Source organism: Lynx rufus, unplaced genomic scaffold, assembly GCF_022079265.1.
Source record: "Lynx rufus isolate CCGP_SWC_20201006 ecotype Redwood Valley unplaced genomic scaffold, mLynRuf1.p SCAF_4, whole genome shotgun sequence".
In the NCBI taxonomy this organism is placed as follows: domain Eukaryota; kingdom Metazoa; phylum Chordata; class Mammalia; order Carnivora; family Felidae; genus Lynx; species Lynx rufus.
The window spans coordinates 24,812,808-24,830,632 of record NW_025814856.1 but is presented as its reverse complement, the minus strand read 5'-3'; the positions used below and the strand labels follow the sequence as shown (position 1 = coordinate 24,830,632).

The following is a 17,825-nucleotide window of genomic DNA, read 5'->3' as shown; positions in this document are numbered from 1 at the left end:
AAATTCGTTTCAGGTATACAATACAGAGATTGAACAACTCTATACATTAATCACTCAGTGTTCACCAAAAGTGCACTCCTTAATCCTTATCACCTGTTTCATTCATCTCCTCACTGACATCCCCTCTGGTAACCATCAGTTCTCTATAGTTAAGAGTCTGTTTCTTGATTCGCCTCTCTTTCCCTACGTTCATTTGTTTTGTTTCATAAATTCCACATATGAGTGAAATCATATGGTATTTTTCTCTGACTTATTTTGCTTAGCATTATACTCTCTAGATCCATCCATGTTATTGCAAATGGCAAGATTTCATTTCTTTTTTATGGCTAAATAATATTCCATTGTGTATGAATACCACTTCTTTATCCATTCTTCTATTAGTGGACACTTGGGCTGCTTCCATAATTTGGCTATTGTAAATAATGCTGCAATAAACAGGGGTGCATGTATCACTTTGAATTAGTGTTCTTCTGGGGGTAATACCCAGTAGTGTGATTACTGGATCATATGGTAGTTCTATTTTTAACTTTTTGAGGAAACTCCATACTGTTTTCCAAAGTGACTACATCAGTTTGCATTCCCACCAACACTGTACGAGGATTCCTTTCTCTCCACATCTTTGCCAACACTTGTGTTTTTTTAATATAGCCATTCTGACAGGTGTGAGATATCACATTGTAGTTTCGAGTTACATCTCCCTGATGATGATGTTGAGCATCTTTTCATGTTTATTGGCCATCCGTAGGTCTTCTTTGGAGAAATGTGTATTCATATCTTCTGCCCATTGTTTAATTGGATTGTTTCCTGGGTGTTGAGTTGTATCAGTTCTTTATGTATTTTGAGAACAACCCTTTATCAGATATGTCATTTGCAAATATCTTCTTCCATTCATTCAGTAGGTTGGATGCCTTTTTGTTTTGACAGTTTGTTTCCTTCACTGTGCAGAAGACTTTTATTTTGATGTAATCCCAATAGTATCTTTTTGCTTTGATTTCCCTTGCCTCCAGGGACATATCTAGAAAAATGTAGCTATGGGTTGATGGGGGGTGGGAGGGAGGGGCGGGTGGGTGATGGGTATTGAGGAGGGCACCTTTTGGGATGAGCACTGGGTGTTGTATGGAAACCAATTTGTCAATAAACTTCATACAAAAATAAAAAAATAAATAAATAAATAAATAAAAAAAGAAAATTTTCTCCTTAAAAAAAAAAAAAAAAAAAAAAAGAAAAATGTAGCTATGGCTGATGTCAGAGACATTACTACCTGTGCTCTCTTCTGGGATTTTTTTTTTTTAATTTTTTTTTTCAACGTTTATTTATTTTTGGGACAGAGAGAGACAGAGCATGAACGGGGGAGGGGCAGAGAGAGAGGCAGACACAGAATCGGAAACAGGCTCCAGGCTCCGAGCCATCAGCCCAGAGCCTGACGCGGGGCTTGAACTCACGGAGCGCGAGATCGTGACCTGGCTGAAGTCGGACGCCCAACCGACTGCGCCACCCAGGTGCCCCTCTTCTGGGATTTTTATAGTTTCAGGTCTCACATTTAGGTCCTTAATCCATTTTATTTGTATATGGTGTAAGAACGTGGTCCAGTTTTCCCAATACTATTTGTTGAAGAGATTTTTCCCCATTGTATATTCTTGCCTCCTTTGTCAGAGATTAAAAAAAAAAAAAAGATTGGCCATAAAATTGTAGGTTTATTTCTGGATTTTCTATTCTGTTCCATGGAGCTATGTGTCTATTTTTATGCCAGTACCATACTGTTTAGATTACTATAGCTTTATAAGGTAACTTGAAGCCTGAAGCTGTGATTCCTCCAGTTTTTTCAAGACAGCTTTGACTATTCAAGGTCTTCTGTGGTTCCATACAAATTTTAGGTTTGTTCTAGTTCCGTGAAAAATGCTGTTAGTATTGTGATAGCAGTTGCATTAAATCTGTAGATTGCTTTGGGTAGTATAGAGATTTTAACAATATTTGTTCTTCCAATCCATGAGCATGGTATGTCTTTCCATTTCTTTGTGTCATCCTCAATTTCTCTCATCAGTGTTTTATAGTTTTCAGAGTACAGGTCTTTTGCCTCTTTGGTTAAGTTTGTATCTAAATAGTTTGTTATTTTTGGTGCAATTACAAATGGGAGGACTTTTAAAAAGCTTTTATTAAAATTCCAGTTAGTTAACATATAGTGTAATATTAGTTTCACATGTAGGATTTAGTGATTCAACACTGCCAAACCCAATGCTCATCACAAGTGCACTCCTTAATCGCCATCACCTATTTAACCCATCCCTGAACCCAAATCCCCTCTGGTAACCATCAGTTTGTTGTCTATAGTCAAGAGTATGTTTCTTTGCCTCTTTTTCTTTTAATTTCACTTACTGTTGCTTCATTATTAGCGCATAGGAACGCAACAGATTTCTGTGCATTGATTTTGCATCCTGCGACTTTACTAAATTCATTTATCAGTTCTAGTAGTCTTTTGCTGGAGTCTTTAGGGTTTTCTATATATATCTGCAAATAGTGAAAGTTTTACTTCTTCTTTACCAATTTGGATGCCTTTTATTTCTTTTTGTTGTCTAAGCGCTATGGCTAGGACTTTAGTACTATGTTGAATAAAAGTGGGGACACTGTACATCATTGTCTTGTTCCTGACCTTGGGGAAAAGCTCTTGGTTTTTCCCCACTGAATGTGAAGTTCACTGTGGATTTTTCATATTTGGCCTTTATTATGTTGAGGTATGTTTCCTCTAGACCTACTTTGTAGAGGGTTTTTTTTTTTTTAATCATGAATGGATGTCATACTTTGTCAAATGCTTTTTCTGCATCTATTGAGATGATATGACTTTTATCCTTTCTTACCGATGTGTCATGTTGATTGATTTGTGAATATTGAACGACACTTGCATCCTAGGAATAAATCCCACTTGATTATGACGATTTTTTTAATGTATTGTTGGGTTCTGTATGCTAGTATTTTGTTGAGGATTTCTGCATCTATGTTCATCAGAGATACTGGCCCATAGTTCCCTTTTTTGGTGGTGTCTTTTATCTGGTTTTGGTATCAGTGTGATACTGACCTCATAGAATGAATTGGCAAGTTTTCCCTTCTCTTCTATTAACTCTCAAATGTTTGGTAGAATCACCTGTGGAGCCATCTGGTCCTGGACTTTTGTTTGTTGGAAGTTGTTATTACTAACGCAATTTCTTTGCTGGTAATTGGTCTGTTCAAATTTTCTATTTCTTCCTGCTTTATGTAAAATTATGTTCCTAGGAATTTATTTCTTCTAGGTTTTCTAATTTATCAGCATATAATTTTTTATATATTCTTACAATTGTATTTCTGTGGTATTGGTTATTTCTTCTCTTTCATATATTATTTTTTTTAATGAGTCTGGCTAGAGGTTTATCAATTTTGTTGATCTTTTCAAAGACGAACCAGCTCCTGGTTTCAGTGATCTAGTTTTTGTTCCAATTCATTTATTTCTGGTCTAATCTTTATTATTTCCTTCCTTCTGCTGCTTTTTTTGTTCTTTAACTCCTTTAGGTGTAAGGTTAGGCTGTTTTGAGATTTTTCTTGCTTCTTGACGTAGACCTATACTGCTATAAACCTCCTTCTTAGAAACGTGATAAAAGCAGTTATAGAATGTAGGTTAAATTTTTATTTCTGTATATTCTGTGCTGAAGGTAAGTACAGGTTTCTGTACTTGGAAAGTGAAGAGACATGCATTCAGCCACACCTGTGTAGCATTTCGATAGCACATCAACAAGAACAGAGTGATGGGTAGGATGATGTTCATTTTCACCACAGGCCCAGTCAACTATAGCCTTGTTATTTGTATGTTTAGTGTTAGTATACTTTTTTTTTTTGCATAATATAGTCATCTCAGGGAAACTGAAGTTAGAGAATTTCTTTCTGATGTGGAGATTCATGGCTATACATTCAGTAAGCACAGACTTAAAGTTACTTTTAATGATATGATTTTCACATTCAAACTTGCAAAATTAGCTGGCATGAATAATTTTTATTTTTTTAATCAAATTGTGGTGTCTGTTTTAAGTGAGTAGCGGATTATAGATATGTCAATATACAAATATATTTAGGATATACATGCACATAGATACATAATTCTAAAGTTAGTTTTATCTACTCCCTGGACCTTCTAAAAGTATATACATTTTATAAAACTCAAAACGAATTAAAACAGATACTCCCAATGGAAGAAAAGAACTTGGTAAGTGCTATAGGAAAGTATAAAGAGCACATGGGATGAATATGCATTAGTATTAAAATTACACATCAAGCTCACTTAAGCTGGTGTACACAGTATCCTGCGCCTTTAAATTGTTTCTTTGAATATAGCAGGTATATGTGGTGTGTAACATGTCTAGGGGTAATTCCTGAAACATCTATTTTTCTAAAAGAAAGAAGTCACTAGTGATGAATTAGTGTTATGTCCCAGTAAGTGACTGCTTTTTTTTTCGTTTTAGCTGTTATGGAATTGCAATGGGGCTAGATGTGTAACTGTAGTGTCATAACGTATTAAGAAAAAGTCCATTTGTTTCATAAGCATCATTTGGAGTTAGAGAAATAAAACTGAGTATATATCAAATACCTCATACAAAAGACTATACAAAAATCATGGACTTTATTATACTTTAAAAATCTTCTAACAGCATAGTTCCTGAAGCCTTGTCAGAGAATACCTACTTTGACAAAAAATAAGCTCTCCACCCCACACGTATACCACCATTACATAAAAATTGAGTTCTTCAAATTCAATTCTAAAAGGAAATGTAGCATGATTTTTAATTGTATATATGCATGATTAATAGTATCAGTGAGATAAGAATTAACCAATTCACTTAACATTACAAAATCACAAAATATACAAAGCAGTTTTGCACATTAGTTATAACTTAATCCCCAGTTCTCATATTAACTGAAGTAAATTACATGAGTACAAGCCACAAGAGACTAGTTTAAAAGTGTCATATAGTTCCAGTTTCAATGTGTGTCATTAATGTAGAACAAAATCTCATGAAAGAAGAGTTAAGTCAAACTTGCTAAAAAATAAAATGAAAGCCTTGCTTGCTACAATCAGTGTGTTTGAATATTTTAAGTACAGTTTGAATGCTAGGAGGTCGTTGTCAAAACCAATGTTAGTATTTTCATTTTATTAATTCAGGTAGCAGAAGGTTTTGCAATACATGGGATCTTGGGGTCTATCAGCATTTATAAGATTCAAATCTTAAATATTTGTAGCTCCTACATGTAACTCAAAATTAACATCAGATGCCTTTACCACACAGGGTTATATGTTATGTAATGTGTTACGCATACCCTACTCCCCTTTTCCCAAGTATAAAGGTAAACGTCATTTTACCACCCCTAGAGCCTGAGAATTCTTTTGAAATTAAACACATACTAGTCATTGTAGAAATAGCAAAAACAAGACTGGCCTTGGGAACTTTGTCCAGTCCCTTGTTAGCAAGTTTTTAAAATTTTGAAAGGGAGAAGCAATACTTAGTTTCCTGTCTACTGATTTCATTACCATAGTTATAAAAGTACTGTTTGTATAGGTAGCAGAATGCATAGCTGAATTAGGTAGACTTAGTTTCTTTTCTTTTAAAGAATCAGTTTTGTTAATTTCTAAAAACCATCAAGCATAAGTATGAATCTGAGAAAGCTATCCCAAATTCTAATTCAATCACCACCAAAGCATCCAAGAGCCAGAAGGGATTTCAAAGGGTAACAGACCAAGATCAGCTTTAACATTATGCAGAAACCCATGGGCAGCCTTCGTCAAACAAAAAGGAGAGTTTCTTAAAGTTGATGCTTAAATATCTGTAGTATGGAATAGTTCACATAGTTCTAGAGCAATGCAACAAAAGTTGAAATATCTAAAATTGTTAATCTCACATAATAACTTCGATTTGGTGTTGGAATGCTCTTTGGTCTGATCTGTGGACATGGGTGTATTATTGAGGAAATTCCTATCAAAACATGACTTAAAAGGAACTACCTAAGTCTGCCAGTGCCTTTAACTTTAGCCTTCACTTTGACCCAGAGTACTAACAAAGGGCAGCACTTAGTTACCGTGCAAAGCACCAGCCTCGTAAAACTGCCCCTAATGCTAACCACCTTCCTTGTAGGGTGACAAGTTTCATCTGAACCAAGCGAGGCAACAACTGAATAGTATAAACAAAAGACTTAATGAAACAGAGAGCTTACTAATTCTCAGAAGGGTCTTAAAAGCCGGACCTGCCATGGCTAAATCAAGTGCTGACCACAGAAATTTCGACTTCTACCAAAGGAATGACACACAAACTATCAAGAAAGCATTCCCATTTAGCAAGCACAAAATCAACTGTCTTCAGAAAGTATTCTGTGAATTTCTACTTTTTTACTATCTGTTTTGGTAACATAAGGCTTCAAAATAATGATTATCAAGTAATCATTATTCCCATTTGGCACATGGATAAAAAGAATATCATGATCCTATATATAATTATTCCCTTCCACAGAAAACAGGGTGCATACCGTGTGAAACAGCCACACTATATTGTGAGAGCTAAAACAGATGCTGCTTCTAAATTCAGGACTAACACGACTATATCAAAGAACAAAGGGCTTTTCCCCTTGTAAAATTAGTCTTAGTGGCTGGCAAATCTCTTGAAAATTTTAGTTATGTGACTATTTTACTCAATATAATTAACCTGTCTCTATATAGTTTTACACGTGAAACAAAGGAACATAATTTCTATCAGCAATGTTAAAAATCTGAGTAAAGAAAAAAATCAAGTTTTGACATAGAGGGAGGCAGCAGGGAAGTATCATTTAACCTTGGCACTAGGCTAAAATCCTTCCTTGGTCAACTCTCTTATACCGAACATTCAATTTCCTTTCAATATTTCATAGAATTAGACCTTTTATGCATTTGAAGAGTAGAAGTATGTACAATAACTAGTGCAAATTATTCTATTCTCATATATTAGTTATTTGCCTTTGTGGATATAAAGTGGTGATCAGTATTTTATCAAAACATGGAATTATGAAAATACTGTGCATATCAGTCTGAAATTTAAAAGATTACATTTTCTAAACTAAACTCTGGGCATTTTTACTTTAAGCAGGCAACAACCGTTATAGAATTTCTTTTGAAATGTCACTTGATTTTCAATAAAAATTATTTCACGCAATGCAGAAAATATGGTGTATTATCCTGTAACAATATCTTTACATTTTAAGTCCTAATCTAAAATGTACTTGAACAAAAAAAATCCCTTTTAATAAATTCCAAAATCTTATTTTAACCATTACTGCTCTGCAGCAATAATTCAAGTTCCAACCTGAGAACTAAGAATAAGATAATTAAATGCCAAGGGCTGTATCAATCCTGAACTGAAGACACTTAAGCTTCTTCCCCACTGGCATCAGGTGTCATACATCAGAGAAATGTGAGCAATCCCAGAAAGTGCCCTGAAATCACAGTACCACCTGCCACAATTTGAAACCTTAAGCCTAAAATCTTTTTTCTAATTACTTTATAAAAGTTCTATTGCACATTTAATAGTTAAAATATTTGCAAACTTGTAGAATTCTCTGTATAAAGGTTTTGAACCGATTCAGTTGAAAGCTTCCTCACTGCCAGCAAAAATGTTCCTAATGAGAAGAGGAAGCATATCCATGAATATCTGAAGCTGAAGAATAAATGGTTTCTTATGGTCACAGCCAATTACAACGCAAGAAGTTCACAATTTGAAGGAAAAAAGGCTTGAACAAGTGTTAATTCCTCAGCAATCTACTTCAAGGAGATGAACAGGTTTCTTTTAGACATGTGGAATTTGATGTTACTGCATAGTATATCATTTTTAAGGAAAAAAAAAACAGTGCATACCTAAGTGGTCAAGGTCAATCTTATTTTAAAAAATGAAGTTAAAACAGGTAAATATAAACTTTAGTCTCCTTGGTATATCAACAAAGTTGTTACCTTGTGCCATTTCACCACAGAAACCGTCAATAAATTCCAAGGGGGGTAATACCAACCAAAAAGCAAGGATAAGTTCATGCTTCTGACTCTCTTTTCTTTCCTTCTTCTCCCAAATCACTCTCTTCTGACTGGCTACTGCTAAGGACAACAAACTGCCCCTCACTACTGGCTTGGTTTGGTCTACTGGAAGCAGCTATCAACCGACTTTGTTCTTCTAAGTCCTAGTAGAAAAGACAGAAAAGAAACTAAGTTTGTTTGCAATCAAATGCAAAACTATGCATTTAAAATATGTATTTGAGAGCTGCTCAATCTTTCTGTCATGAACATGTATGCAAAATTCTGGCAACTTACTGAAAACAAAGGCTACACACAACCAGTGCAACACCAAAGTGAAATTTGGCACCATTTTAGAAATCCTGTAAAGCCAACATTTCCCTCTTCTCCATTTCTATGGCTAACAACATTCAGACCATCGTTATCTTTCACTACATACCACACCAAAAGGCTCACAATGGATCACTACACAGCCCTTCCCTTCCACCTCTCTGTCCAACTTACCTTGCTAAATCAGCCGTTGCCCTCCTCAGCCTAACCTAGCAAGGAAGCCTCAACTTCAGTGTCATCGTCACGTCCCTCTCCTTTGTCCATAAGTCCAATCAATTCCCAATTCCTGCTGATCTGTGCTTATTAAGTATCCCGCAAATTTCTCTTTTCTGTTGCTACTGCCACCACCCATAACTGGGTCTGACACTCTCATGTATCACCATCTAATGCATTTTCCAGATTTTGCTCTGAAACTTGCCTAACTTAAAATTATCCTGTTGGATGGACAATGATTTGACACTGCTGGTAACATTAAATATTTACATAAATATATGTTCATTCCTGGAGGCCAACACAGCTTCCAGCAATGGCAGTTAAGTCTATATACACACAGCCTCTCAAAAGACCTGCTTTGATAGCAATAAACTTCGCTGGAATATGGAAATATAAGTTCTGGTACGTTTGCTAAACAGCAAGTCGACGACACATCGGTAACTATAACGTAAACATCCTATCAGAAGACAGATGTCTTCCTTTTCTGCTGCGCTATGAATCATCTGATTATGAAGTGGCTGAGGAAGCAGAAACAGAATTTCATTTGGAAATTCCAACCTGAAAGTCACAGTGCTGAATTAAGGAAACTTCATAAACATCACATCAAAAAAGATCTAGATACTAGGACTACATACCTTTTCGATTTGTTTTTGTTTACTGAGTTCTTTCTGTTGTTTCTCTTTTACCCTCTCTATTTCCTTTTGTTTTTCCGATGCCCTACGATCCTAAAACACAGATAAGTACAACTAATGAATTAAATATGAAACAACTTTAAATTTTAGACTTTTCAATTCATATGGCCTTTGTAACCTTTTCATATTTTTATATTTACATGAAAGCACACTAAAAATACACATTCTTAGTCATTTATCCAAATTCTAAATACTGCATCAGCAATAGTATCCACTGATAACGTTGCACAGCAAAATCATTTTATTTACTTGCTAATATGAAAGATCTTATATTACTTTAGATAACATTCTTGGATAATTAATAAGTATCTTAGATTCTTACCAGTTCTGCATGCAAAGCTATCTGTTTTGCCAGTCCAACAGAATCACAAATCTAAAAGGGGAAAAAATAGGAAAAACTCAGCCAGTTCTCATTCAAAGTAATAATTTCAAGTATCCAAATGGCTGGTGCAACTAGATTTACAACTCATTATAACACACTGCTTCAGACAAAACCTGATTTAAGAATGTTTCAGTCCCCAAACGAAGCACCTGTGTATTTTCTTCAGAGTCTGAGTTTCCGCTGCTGCGTCTCGCCTCTTTCACACACCCACCTTCCGGTTATCTCAAATTCATTACTGAGATGCTAAGGTTTGCAGAGAACTAAGCAGATGCTGATGCTGTTCTAAGCTGAAGACATCTGGAAAAGGCTGATTGCGGGAATATACTGCAGTCCCCGAGTAAGGGAATGAGGCCAGAAGACTGCACTAGCCCTCAATGGCCAGGGAAGACACAGGTCTGTAAGTCAGAAGGCCCAACATATCGGCTCAGGTACCTTCAGAGCAACGGGCTTTGGTCAAACAACTCTGCTGAAGTAGGCCAACTTTGGGAGTTTTTTCCAGAAATCTTACTAAGAACTTTGACTATGATATATATTTCACAACCTAAACACATTTTGAAAGGCCATGTATACCTTTTCCCCCTCATTGTTTGATTCAAATATGTAGCAGACTGATGACAGATTACTTTCACTTCTGCCCCCTGATGTCCGAAGAACAAATCCAAAAAGCCTTTTATTTTCCTGGTGTGTAGCATACAAAACTACACTGGGTAATGGAAACTGCCAAAGAAAACATCAGAAGCAAACATGAGATTTTTCAAACACTTACAACCCACTCTTATACATAACAAACTCAATTGCTAAGTTATATCATAAACAGAACATTAGAGCCAATTTTTTTTTTTTTTTAACAACGTGGCAATCCAAGAACAAAAATGTCATATTTGGTTTGGATTACCAGGCAGAATAAGAGGTTGTTGAATGCTGAATTTATTAGTCATTTACACATTTTACAATAATAGAATAACAAAAATGCTCTATATTATTAAATGATTAAATAAGAGCATATACTTGCAACTATTTCAACCTAGATAACTATAAACTCAATCATGTTCACCTTTTAATTCCTCCTGTGTTTATCCTTAACCAGGCAGCATATATCATATCCTAAGAAAACCTAAGTATCACAGCAGATTGCACAATTCTTTAAGTTGCATGGAATGTTCAATTATAACTTTATGGGGGAAGATGTCCACCATCAGCTTAATTATAACTTAGCCAATCATAATTACTACCATATTTCAATATATAGGTTCAGAATTATTATAAAGATACACATGTGTATGTGCACAGAGGGATTTCCAATAAAGCTTTAAACATGCCAAACTCACCGTGAGCCTTGTAACTTGTGTCTGTGGATCAATTAACCTATAATTAAAATTTTGGAAAACATTTTAATTAGGCTGAAATTAAACTTTTCGTACTTTTTTTTTTTTTTTTTTACATTTATTCATTTTTGAGAGACAGAGAGAGACAGAGCACAAGCAGGGGAGGGGCAGAGAAAGAGGGAGACACAGAACCCAAAGCAGGTTCCAGACTCCGAGCTGTCAGCACAGAGCCCGACGCAGAACTTGAACTCACAAACAGCGAGATCATGACCTGAGCTGAAGTCGGATGCTTAACCGACTGAGCCACCCAGGCGCCCCATTTTTTGCACAGTTTTTTAAGGGGAAGGTCATTACTTACTTTAAACAATCACAAGTGACTAATAAATGTGACTCTGTCATACGAAAGATGTTATGGATGGCCCGGGCAGCTAAAATTTGCCGCATTGTTTCATAAACAACATCTGGATTGTCATCTGATTTCACCTCCATGGAACCAAGGAATCGGACAATAAATAACTGATGAAGAATAGAATCTACAAAAGAACAAGATACATTACATATTTCTAAATTCCACATATCTCTTCCTAAGAATAAAACACACTGTCACCTTTTAGATTTTGTAGTAAAAAATACAACCTAGTAGAAGTATTTACAAATTACTCCTAACTACAGTGTTCATGTTATAAGAAAATTAAGGTCTCAAATTCAAACAGCAAAAGGTTCTGCTTCAACAATAGGTGGTTCTTGTACTATTCTTATACCTTTGCTGTAAGCTTGAAATGTATCAAAATAAATAGTTACTGCAAAAAGAAAAAAAAGTCACGCTCCAGTTAGCAGAAGAAAACATGAACTGCTAGGAAAAACTTAAAGGACAGCTTCTGCATTGAGAATTTGACTACGAGGTCAGAAGTATGATATTCTAGAATTTTAATGAAATCTTTAAGCCTGATTAAGTTCTGTTGCTTTGAGTGTACTATGAGCAAAAAGAAAGCTATGAAGTAAATGTACCATTAAAACAGCATACATCAGAATAAATAAAAACAAATCCTTCACACAGTTTACCAGAGAATTTTTAAAATATAAGAATACTGCACATCTGTTTTACCTTCAGTTTCAGATTTTGTACCTCCTCCAGATTCTCCAAATGGATTTGTGCGCCTGAAAAGTTTTTAAAGAATTATGAACCAATGGTCAGTTACCATGAGCCATATGGAAGAAACCTCAATCATTGAAACTGGAGTTAAAAACTAAGAGTCACAAAAACTTGTACACACATTTTTTTATAAAGCTCTAAAATGCCTGATCCTGTCAAGGTACACTACTGATGACCACCTTACTCTGACAAAGGCCTCTACCTTCACACTTAGCAGGCTGAACTCAAAGCTGCTGCGTTCTAGAAGATGTGGATGAACTATAGACAGACACACACACACACCCCAACATCCTAATAAACCATGTTGTGAAAACCTTGAATTCAAATAAAGGGGGAAAGGAACAGCCGATTTAGCTTCAATTTTAGCTACCTAAGAAAAATGCCAAGGATTTCCTGGGATTTTAAAAACCTCTTTTTAGGTCCTTTATTACATGTTGCAAGTTAACTATGCTAACTTGAACATTTTTAAATTTTAAACCTGTATTTCTGAAGGCATATGTAATGGAATGCAAGAAGAAAAGCTAAGTGGGGATGAAACTACCTCCCCTAAGGGTGCTTGGTTCTTGGCACACCCACAATGAAGGAAGAAAAGTACAACTGAAAATAGGTTTTATAAACAAACAGAGAGCTAAGTTGTTTTAAATAACATTGGCATTAAGATAACATGAAATTGATCTCCATAATACATGTCTGACCTATTCTATCAAATCCTAAGTAGATTTCTATGATCAAACAGAAATTTTTTCTTGGTCATAGCCATGTATATCCAAATCAATGTATGAGGTGTCCAACCTACTTAAATAAATTTGCCTTAAGTCACATTTCCTTCATCCCAGAGCCAAAAACAAATTTTTTTAACAAATTTGATATTTCTCATTATATAAACAAAAGATGATTTATTAATGATTCACAACATGAATTTAGTGCCTTCCTGGAGACTTTTTTAATGTTTATTTTTATTTTTGAGAGAGAGACAGAGCATGAGTGGGGGAGGGGCAGAGAGAGAGGGAGACACAGAATCTGAAACAGGCTCCAGGCTCTGAGCTGTCAGCATAGAGCCCTACATAGGGCTCGAACTCATGGACTGTGAGACCATGACCTGAGCCAAAGTCGGACACTTAACCAACTGAGCCACCCAGGTGCCCCAGGAGATTTCTTACTCTGACTCAAGATGATATTTTTCCTTTTTTTTTTTAATGTTTATTTTTATTTTTTGAGAGAGAAAGAGAGAGAGAGAGAGTTGGGGGAGGCACAGAGGGAGAGGGAGACAGAGGATCCGAAGCAAGCTCTGTGCTGACAGCAGAGAGACCAACGTGGGACCCAAACCACAAGACTATGACCTTAGCTGAAGTCAGGCACTTAATCGATTGAGCCCACCCAGGTGCCCCTCAAGAATTTCTGAAATATTGTCGTGACCTAAAGAATGGACTGTTAGCTTTCTTCTGCAATTTTAAGAGCAAATACCAGGGGCGCCTGGGTGGCGCAGTCGGTTAAGCGTCCGGCTTCAGCCAGGTCACGATCTCGCGGTCCGTGAGTTCGAGCCCCGCGTCGGGCTCTGGGCTGATGGCTCAGAGCCTGGAGCCTGTTTCCGATTCTGTGTCTCCCTCTCTCTCTGCCCCTCCCCCGTTCATGCTCTGTCTCTCTCTGTCCCAAAAATAAATAAACGTTGAAAAAAAAATTAAAAAAAAAATTAAAAAAAAAAAAAAAAAAAAAAAAAAAAAAAGAGCAAATACCAGAAGCAAATAATTCAAAATTAAGTAATCTCAAAAAAAATTCAAAATTCTCTTAAACTGAATTGCCTTCACTTATTTGAGGCAGAAAACAAAGAGAAAAACCTACATGATTCTTTCTCAACTACCAAAATTAGGTAATTAAAGAAAGTACAACACAGCTGATATATATATGTGAGACACGCTGTGTAAAAATGGAATCATAAACCTTATAGACCATAGAACCGTATCACTATGATGCCATCACCCACCTGCCTCCCTGGCCAAAGGCTTTTGCCTGGCCAGGCTGATCTTCACACACAGGAGAAATGATGTCAAACTGTATTGGAGTGTCTGGGGCAACAAGAGAATCTAGAGAGAGGGCAGCCAAATTTGTGGACTCAGATCCCAAGGATCCTGAGCTGCTGGTTCGAGCTGTCGGTGGCCGAGATTGTCTAAGCACAGAAGAAAACCAGAAGGCATTGCATTTAGTTTTCTCTTTTGGAAATTAAATACAAACTATGAGAAACTTTTTTTTTTTTAAGTAGGCTTCATACCCAATAGAGCCCAACATGGGGCCCGAACTCACAACTCTGGGATCAAAACCCAAGCTGAGATCAAGAGTCAGACACTTAACTGACTGAGCCACCCAGGTGCCCAGAAAATACAATTTTATGTCAGTAAGAGGAACAGAACAAATTTCAATAAATACAATCACAGCTACTTATTTAATAACAGACTTCTTTCTTTCCAATGACTAAATTCAAAAACATAAATGACCTCACTCTAGAGGTAAACACTAGGAAAATTTGGAATCTTTTTTATTTAGCATTCTCGCTGGTAAATTTACCAATGTGAAAATATACTTTCTATGTCTGGGGGGCATATTTCGTACTAACGTAAGTAGCACTACTAAAATCAAAGTGTTTTGCTAACACTTTCAATAGCCCATATAGTTTTAAGACATTTTTTTTTGAAGTTTATTTACTTATTTTTGAGAGAGAGAGAACGAGCGGGTGAGCAGGGGAGGAGGGGGAGAGAGAGAGAGAGAGAAAGAGGGAGAGAGAGAATCGCAAGCAGGCTGTGCACTGTCAGTACAGAGCACAGTGTGGGGCTTCATCTCATGAACTGTGAGATCATGATCTGAGCCAACCAAGAGTTGGACACCTAACTGACTGAGCCACCCACGTGCCCCAATAGCCCATACAGTTTTAAATAACCAAAAGTCTGGTAACTCACCCTGCCGGGCGCAGACTTTCATGCCTCTGCTGGAAAGATGGGGAAGGAGTGACCGCTTCCAAAGCTGACTGATTTACTCGTGCAGCAATTTCCTATTTTGTTTTTTAAAAAGGACTAGAATTAGTAAAGCAAGAAAACCAAAAGTTTGAACAGAACTCTGAATTGTCAGAATGCTCTTGAGTAACACTTAAAATGCAAACTGGAGTAACTAAAGTAGTTCCACATTCCATCTTAATATTAAGACACATAATTAACTTTATAACATAATAAGCTTCCTCTTACTTCTTACAGACCTAGGTCTTTAAATATTTAACTACCAGATTTTCTAGACTAAGGTTTGTATTGTTAGACCTAATACAGCATCTAGTATATAGGTACTCAACACATTTGCTAAATAAATAAATTTAAGAGTAGGAAACAAGCAGAAAATATCAAAACTATTAAAAAATTTTATAACTATACAGCTGAGTGTTTTCATGATCTTCCAAAATATATTTACGCTCAGAAACATCTACATATTTATTAACTGATGAAGTTATCATTTTTGGACCAAAATGTGAAAGAAAGCTTCCTATAAGAAATATTTTTAAACTTCATATTTCAAACATTGGCTACATAAAATAATATTTGCATTAGAAAAAACATCATGTAACATTTAAAAAAATTTTTTAAGTTTACTTATTCAGGCAGAAAGAGGGGGACAGAGTATCCAAAGCAGACTCTGCACTGACAACAGAGAGCCCGACGTGGGGCTCGAACCCACGAACCGTGAGATCATGATCCGAGCGGAAGGCAAATGCTTAACCGACTGAGCCACCCAGGAACCCCGTCGTCACTTAACATTTCTACATTTCTGTGTCTTATAGTTAGCAAAAATATCACGACAATGCTACAAGTTGATCAGAATTTCTCCTCTCATTGAACACAGATAAAGTAATTCTGGATAATCTGGAAAATACTACTTAAAATTTAGAGTTCTGATAACTTGTGGGAAAGTAAGATAACCCTGAATTACTCAAATGCAAACACTGTATTCACCACGTATTCTCTAGGTATTAACAGATCATCCAACTTCCATTTTAATTTTTTGTTGCTCCCAAGTAGCATAACAGAAAGGAAAAGCTAGACTGGCAACAGATCTAATTACTACAAGCAAAAAGGCTTCTCTACAATTAGCACTAATTTTCTCAGATTAGGCTCATAAAATTATTATACAACTAATAGAAGTTACTAATATTTTGGAGATCATGAGATACTGTTTCTTTATTCAAAACTTGTTCCCAGGAATCTAAGTCCTAGGTGTCTTGGGTGGCATTTCAAAGCCATTATGATAAAAACAGAACTCTTCAAATTGTTCTTCCATTCACTTGAGCTTAAAACCTGCAAGTCATCTTTAATTCATCTCCTTCATCCTTTATATTGGTCAGTTAGTAAGTACTCTAGTCAATGTCTTTTTACCTGTTTCTACAATGTATCATTTCTTCTCTCTTCTCTTAGTTACCAGGGTGTCCAGACCCTCAGCTCATCCCTTAATTATTGTAATGGTCTCCTACATGTTCCCAGACACTCCTGTCTAATCAACTATTATCCAACAACAGTTTAAGACTTAAAAAAGTGAGGGCTTCCTAAAGAAATCAGCCCTGTTCTGCCTCAACTCAAATTATCAGTACTGCACAGCCTTGCGGCGTCCCCAGGTTCACAGCACAACTGGGCCCACCAAGACTGGCAGAGGACACACAGCTCCTGTCCTAAACCAAGTCTTTTCCCAACTACACTGTAGTATGGACCCACTTGTTTCCTTCCACAGTTCTCTGGGTTCTGCCTGTATATCTGGATTGCACCTACATGGAAGTTCATCTGGCTTGATACCCTTGCTACTCAAAGTGTATGTGGCAAAACAGAGTTCAGGCTGAATACCCGAACCCTAGATATAATATGTATTTTAACAAGATCCCCAGGTGATTTGTATGCACATTTCAGCTTTCAATTATTCTCCAACAAGAAACTTGAACTCCGATTATACTACTGGTTTCAGAAACACACCGTTTCTGCCTTTGTGCTTTTGTTTTTATTCTCACGTCTGTAATTTCTTCTCTTATCCTCAAAATATGGACAAATCTTAGCCAGCTCAGGAGTCTGTATCATCTCCACAGTTTTCTCTAAAATTAAAGTCCATATTTGATCTTAACATTTTCAAATCTTAAGCTTCTAGTCATTACTATACACTTTCAATTATATACTATTTTATATGAAATGTTACTTAAATGTTACGTTTGTATTCCCATACACAGAGGCCCCTGGAGGGCAGAGCCCTGGCTTATTCTTATTCATCTGTATCCTTATCCATGGCGCTCAGCCCAAGGCTAAATCCAGCATTGATACCCAGTAAATATTTGTTAGCTGACAGATTTCCATTACATTTGAAATAATTTATCTAAGAAGACCAGATGCTCATATATGGGTACGTTAAGGCTACCCATTCAAGGGCAAATCAAGATTACAGAATTTGAGAGATTAAGACATAATTAATAAAAGCCATGTAATCCACAGAAGTATTCAATTTTGCCAGATCTGGATATCATAAATAAAAACATTACCTCTGGATTTTCACTTAAATATATTTGTTTGGATATGTTATTTATTGTACAGATCCACTGCAAGAGAAAAAGAAAAAGAAAAATAAGACTTTTTTCCTACAATGCTTCTCTTCTAAACGAGAATGTTCAATATCTCATTGAATAGAA

General features: G+C 36.1%; 1 protein-coding gene across 1 annotated transcript in view; it reads right to left on the bottom strand.

The window, feature by feature from the left end:
- Positions 1-4,620: 4,620 nt before the first annotated feature.
- The window catches only part of APPL1 (adaptor protein, phosphotyrosine interacting with PH domain and leucine zipper 1), a 37,644-nt gene continuing 24,439 nt past the window's right edge, over positions 4,621-17,825 (bottom strand). Inside the window, exons 13-22 of the mRNA XM_047096717.1 lie at positions 17,679-17,735; positions 15,082-15,173; positions 14,115-14,297; positions 12,086-12,138; positions 11,339-11,513; positions 10,984-11,020; positions 10,226-10,372; positions 9,596-9,646; positions 9,217-9,306; positions 4,621-8,205 (exon numbers count right to left, since the gene is read on the bottom strand). Of these exons, the coding sequence (XP_046952673.1) occupies positions 8,059-8,205; positions 9,217-9,306; positions 9,596-9,646; positions 10,226-10,372; positions 10,984-11,020; positions 11,339-11,513; positions 12,086-12,138; positions 14,115-14,297; positions 15,082-15,173; positions 17,679-17,735 (1,032 nt within the window). The 3' untranslated portion in view covers positions 4,621-8,058. The remainder of the gene's footprint in view (positions 8,206-9,216; positions 9,307-9,595; positions 9,647-10,225; positions 10,373-10,983; positions 11,021-11,338; positions 11,514-12,085; positions 12,139-14,114; positions 14,298-15,081; positions 15,174-17,678; positions 17,736-17,825) is intronic.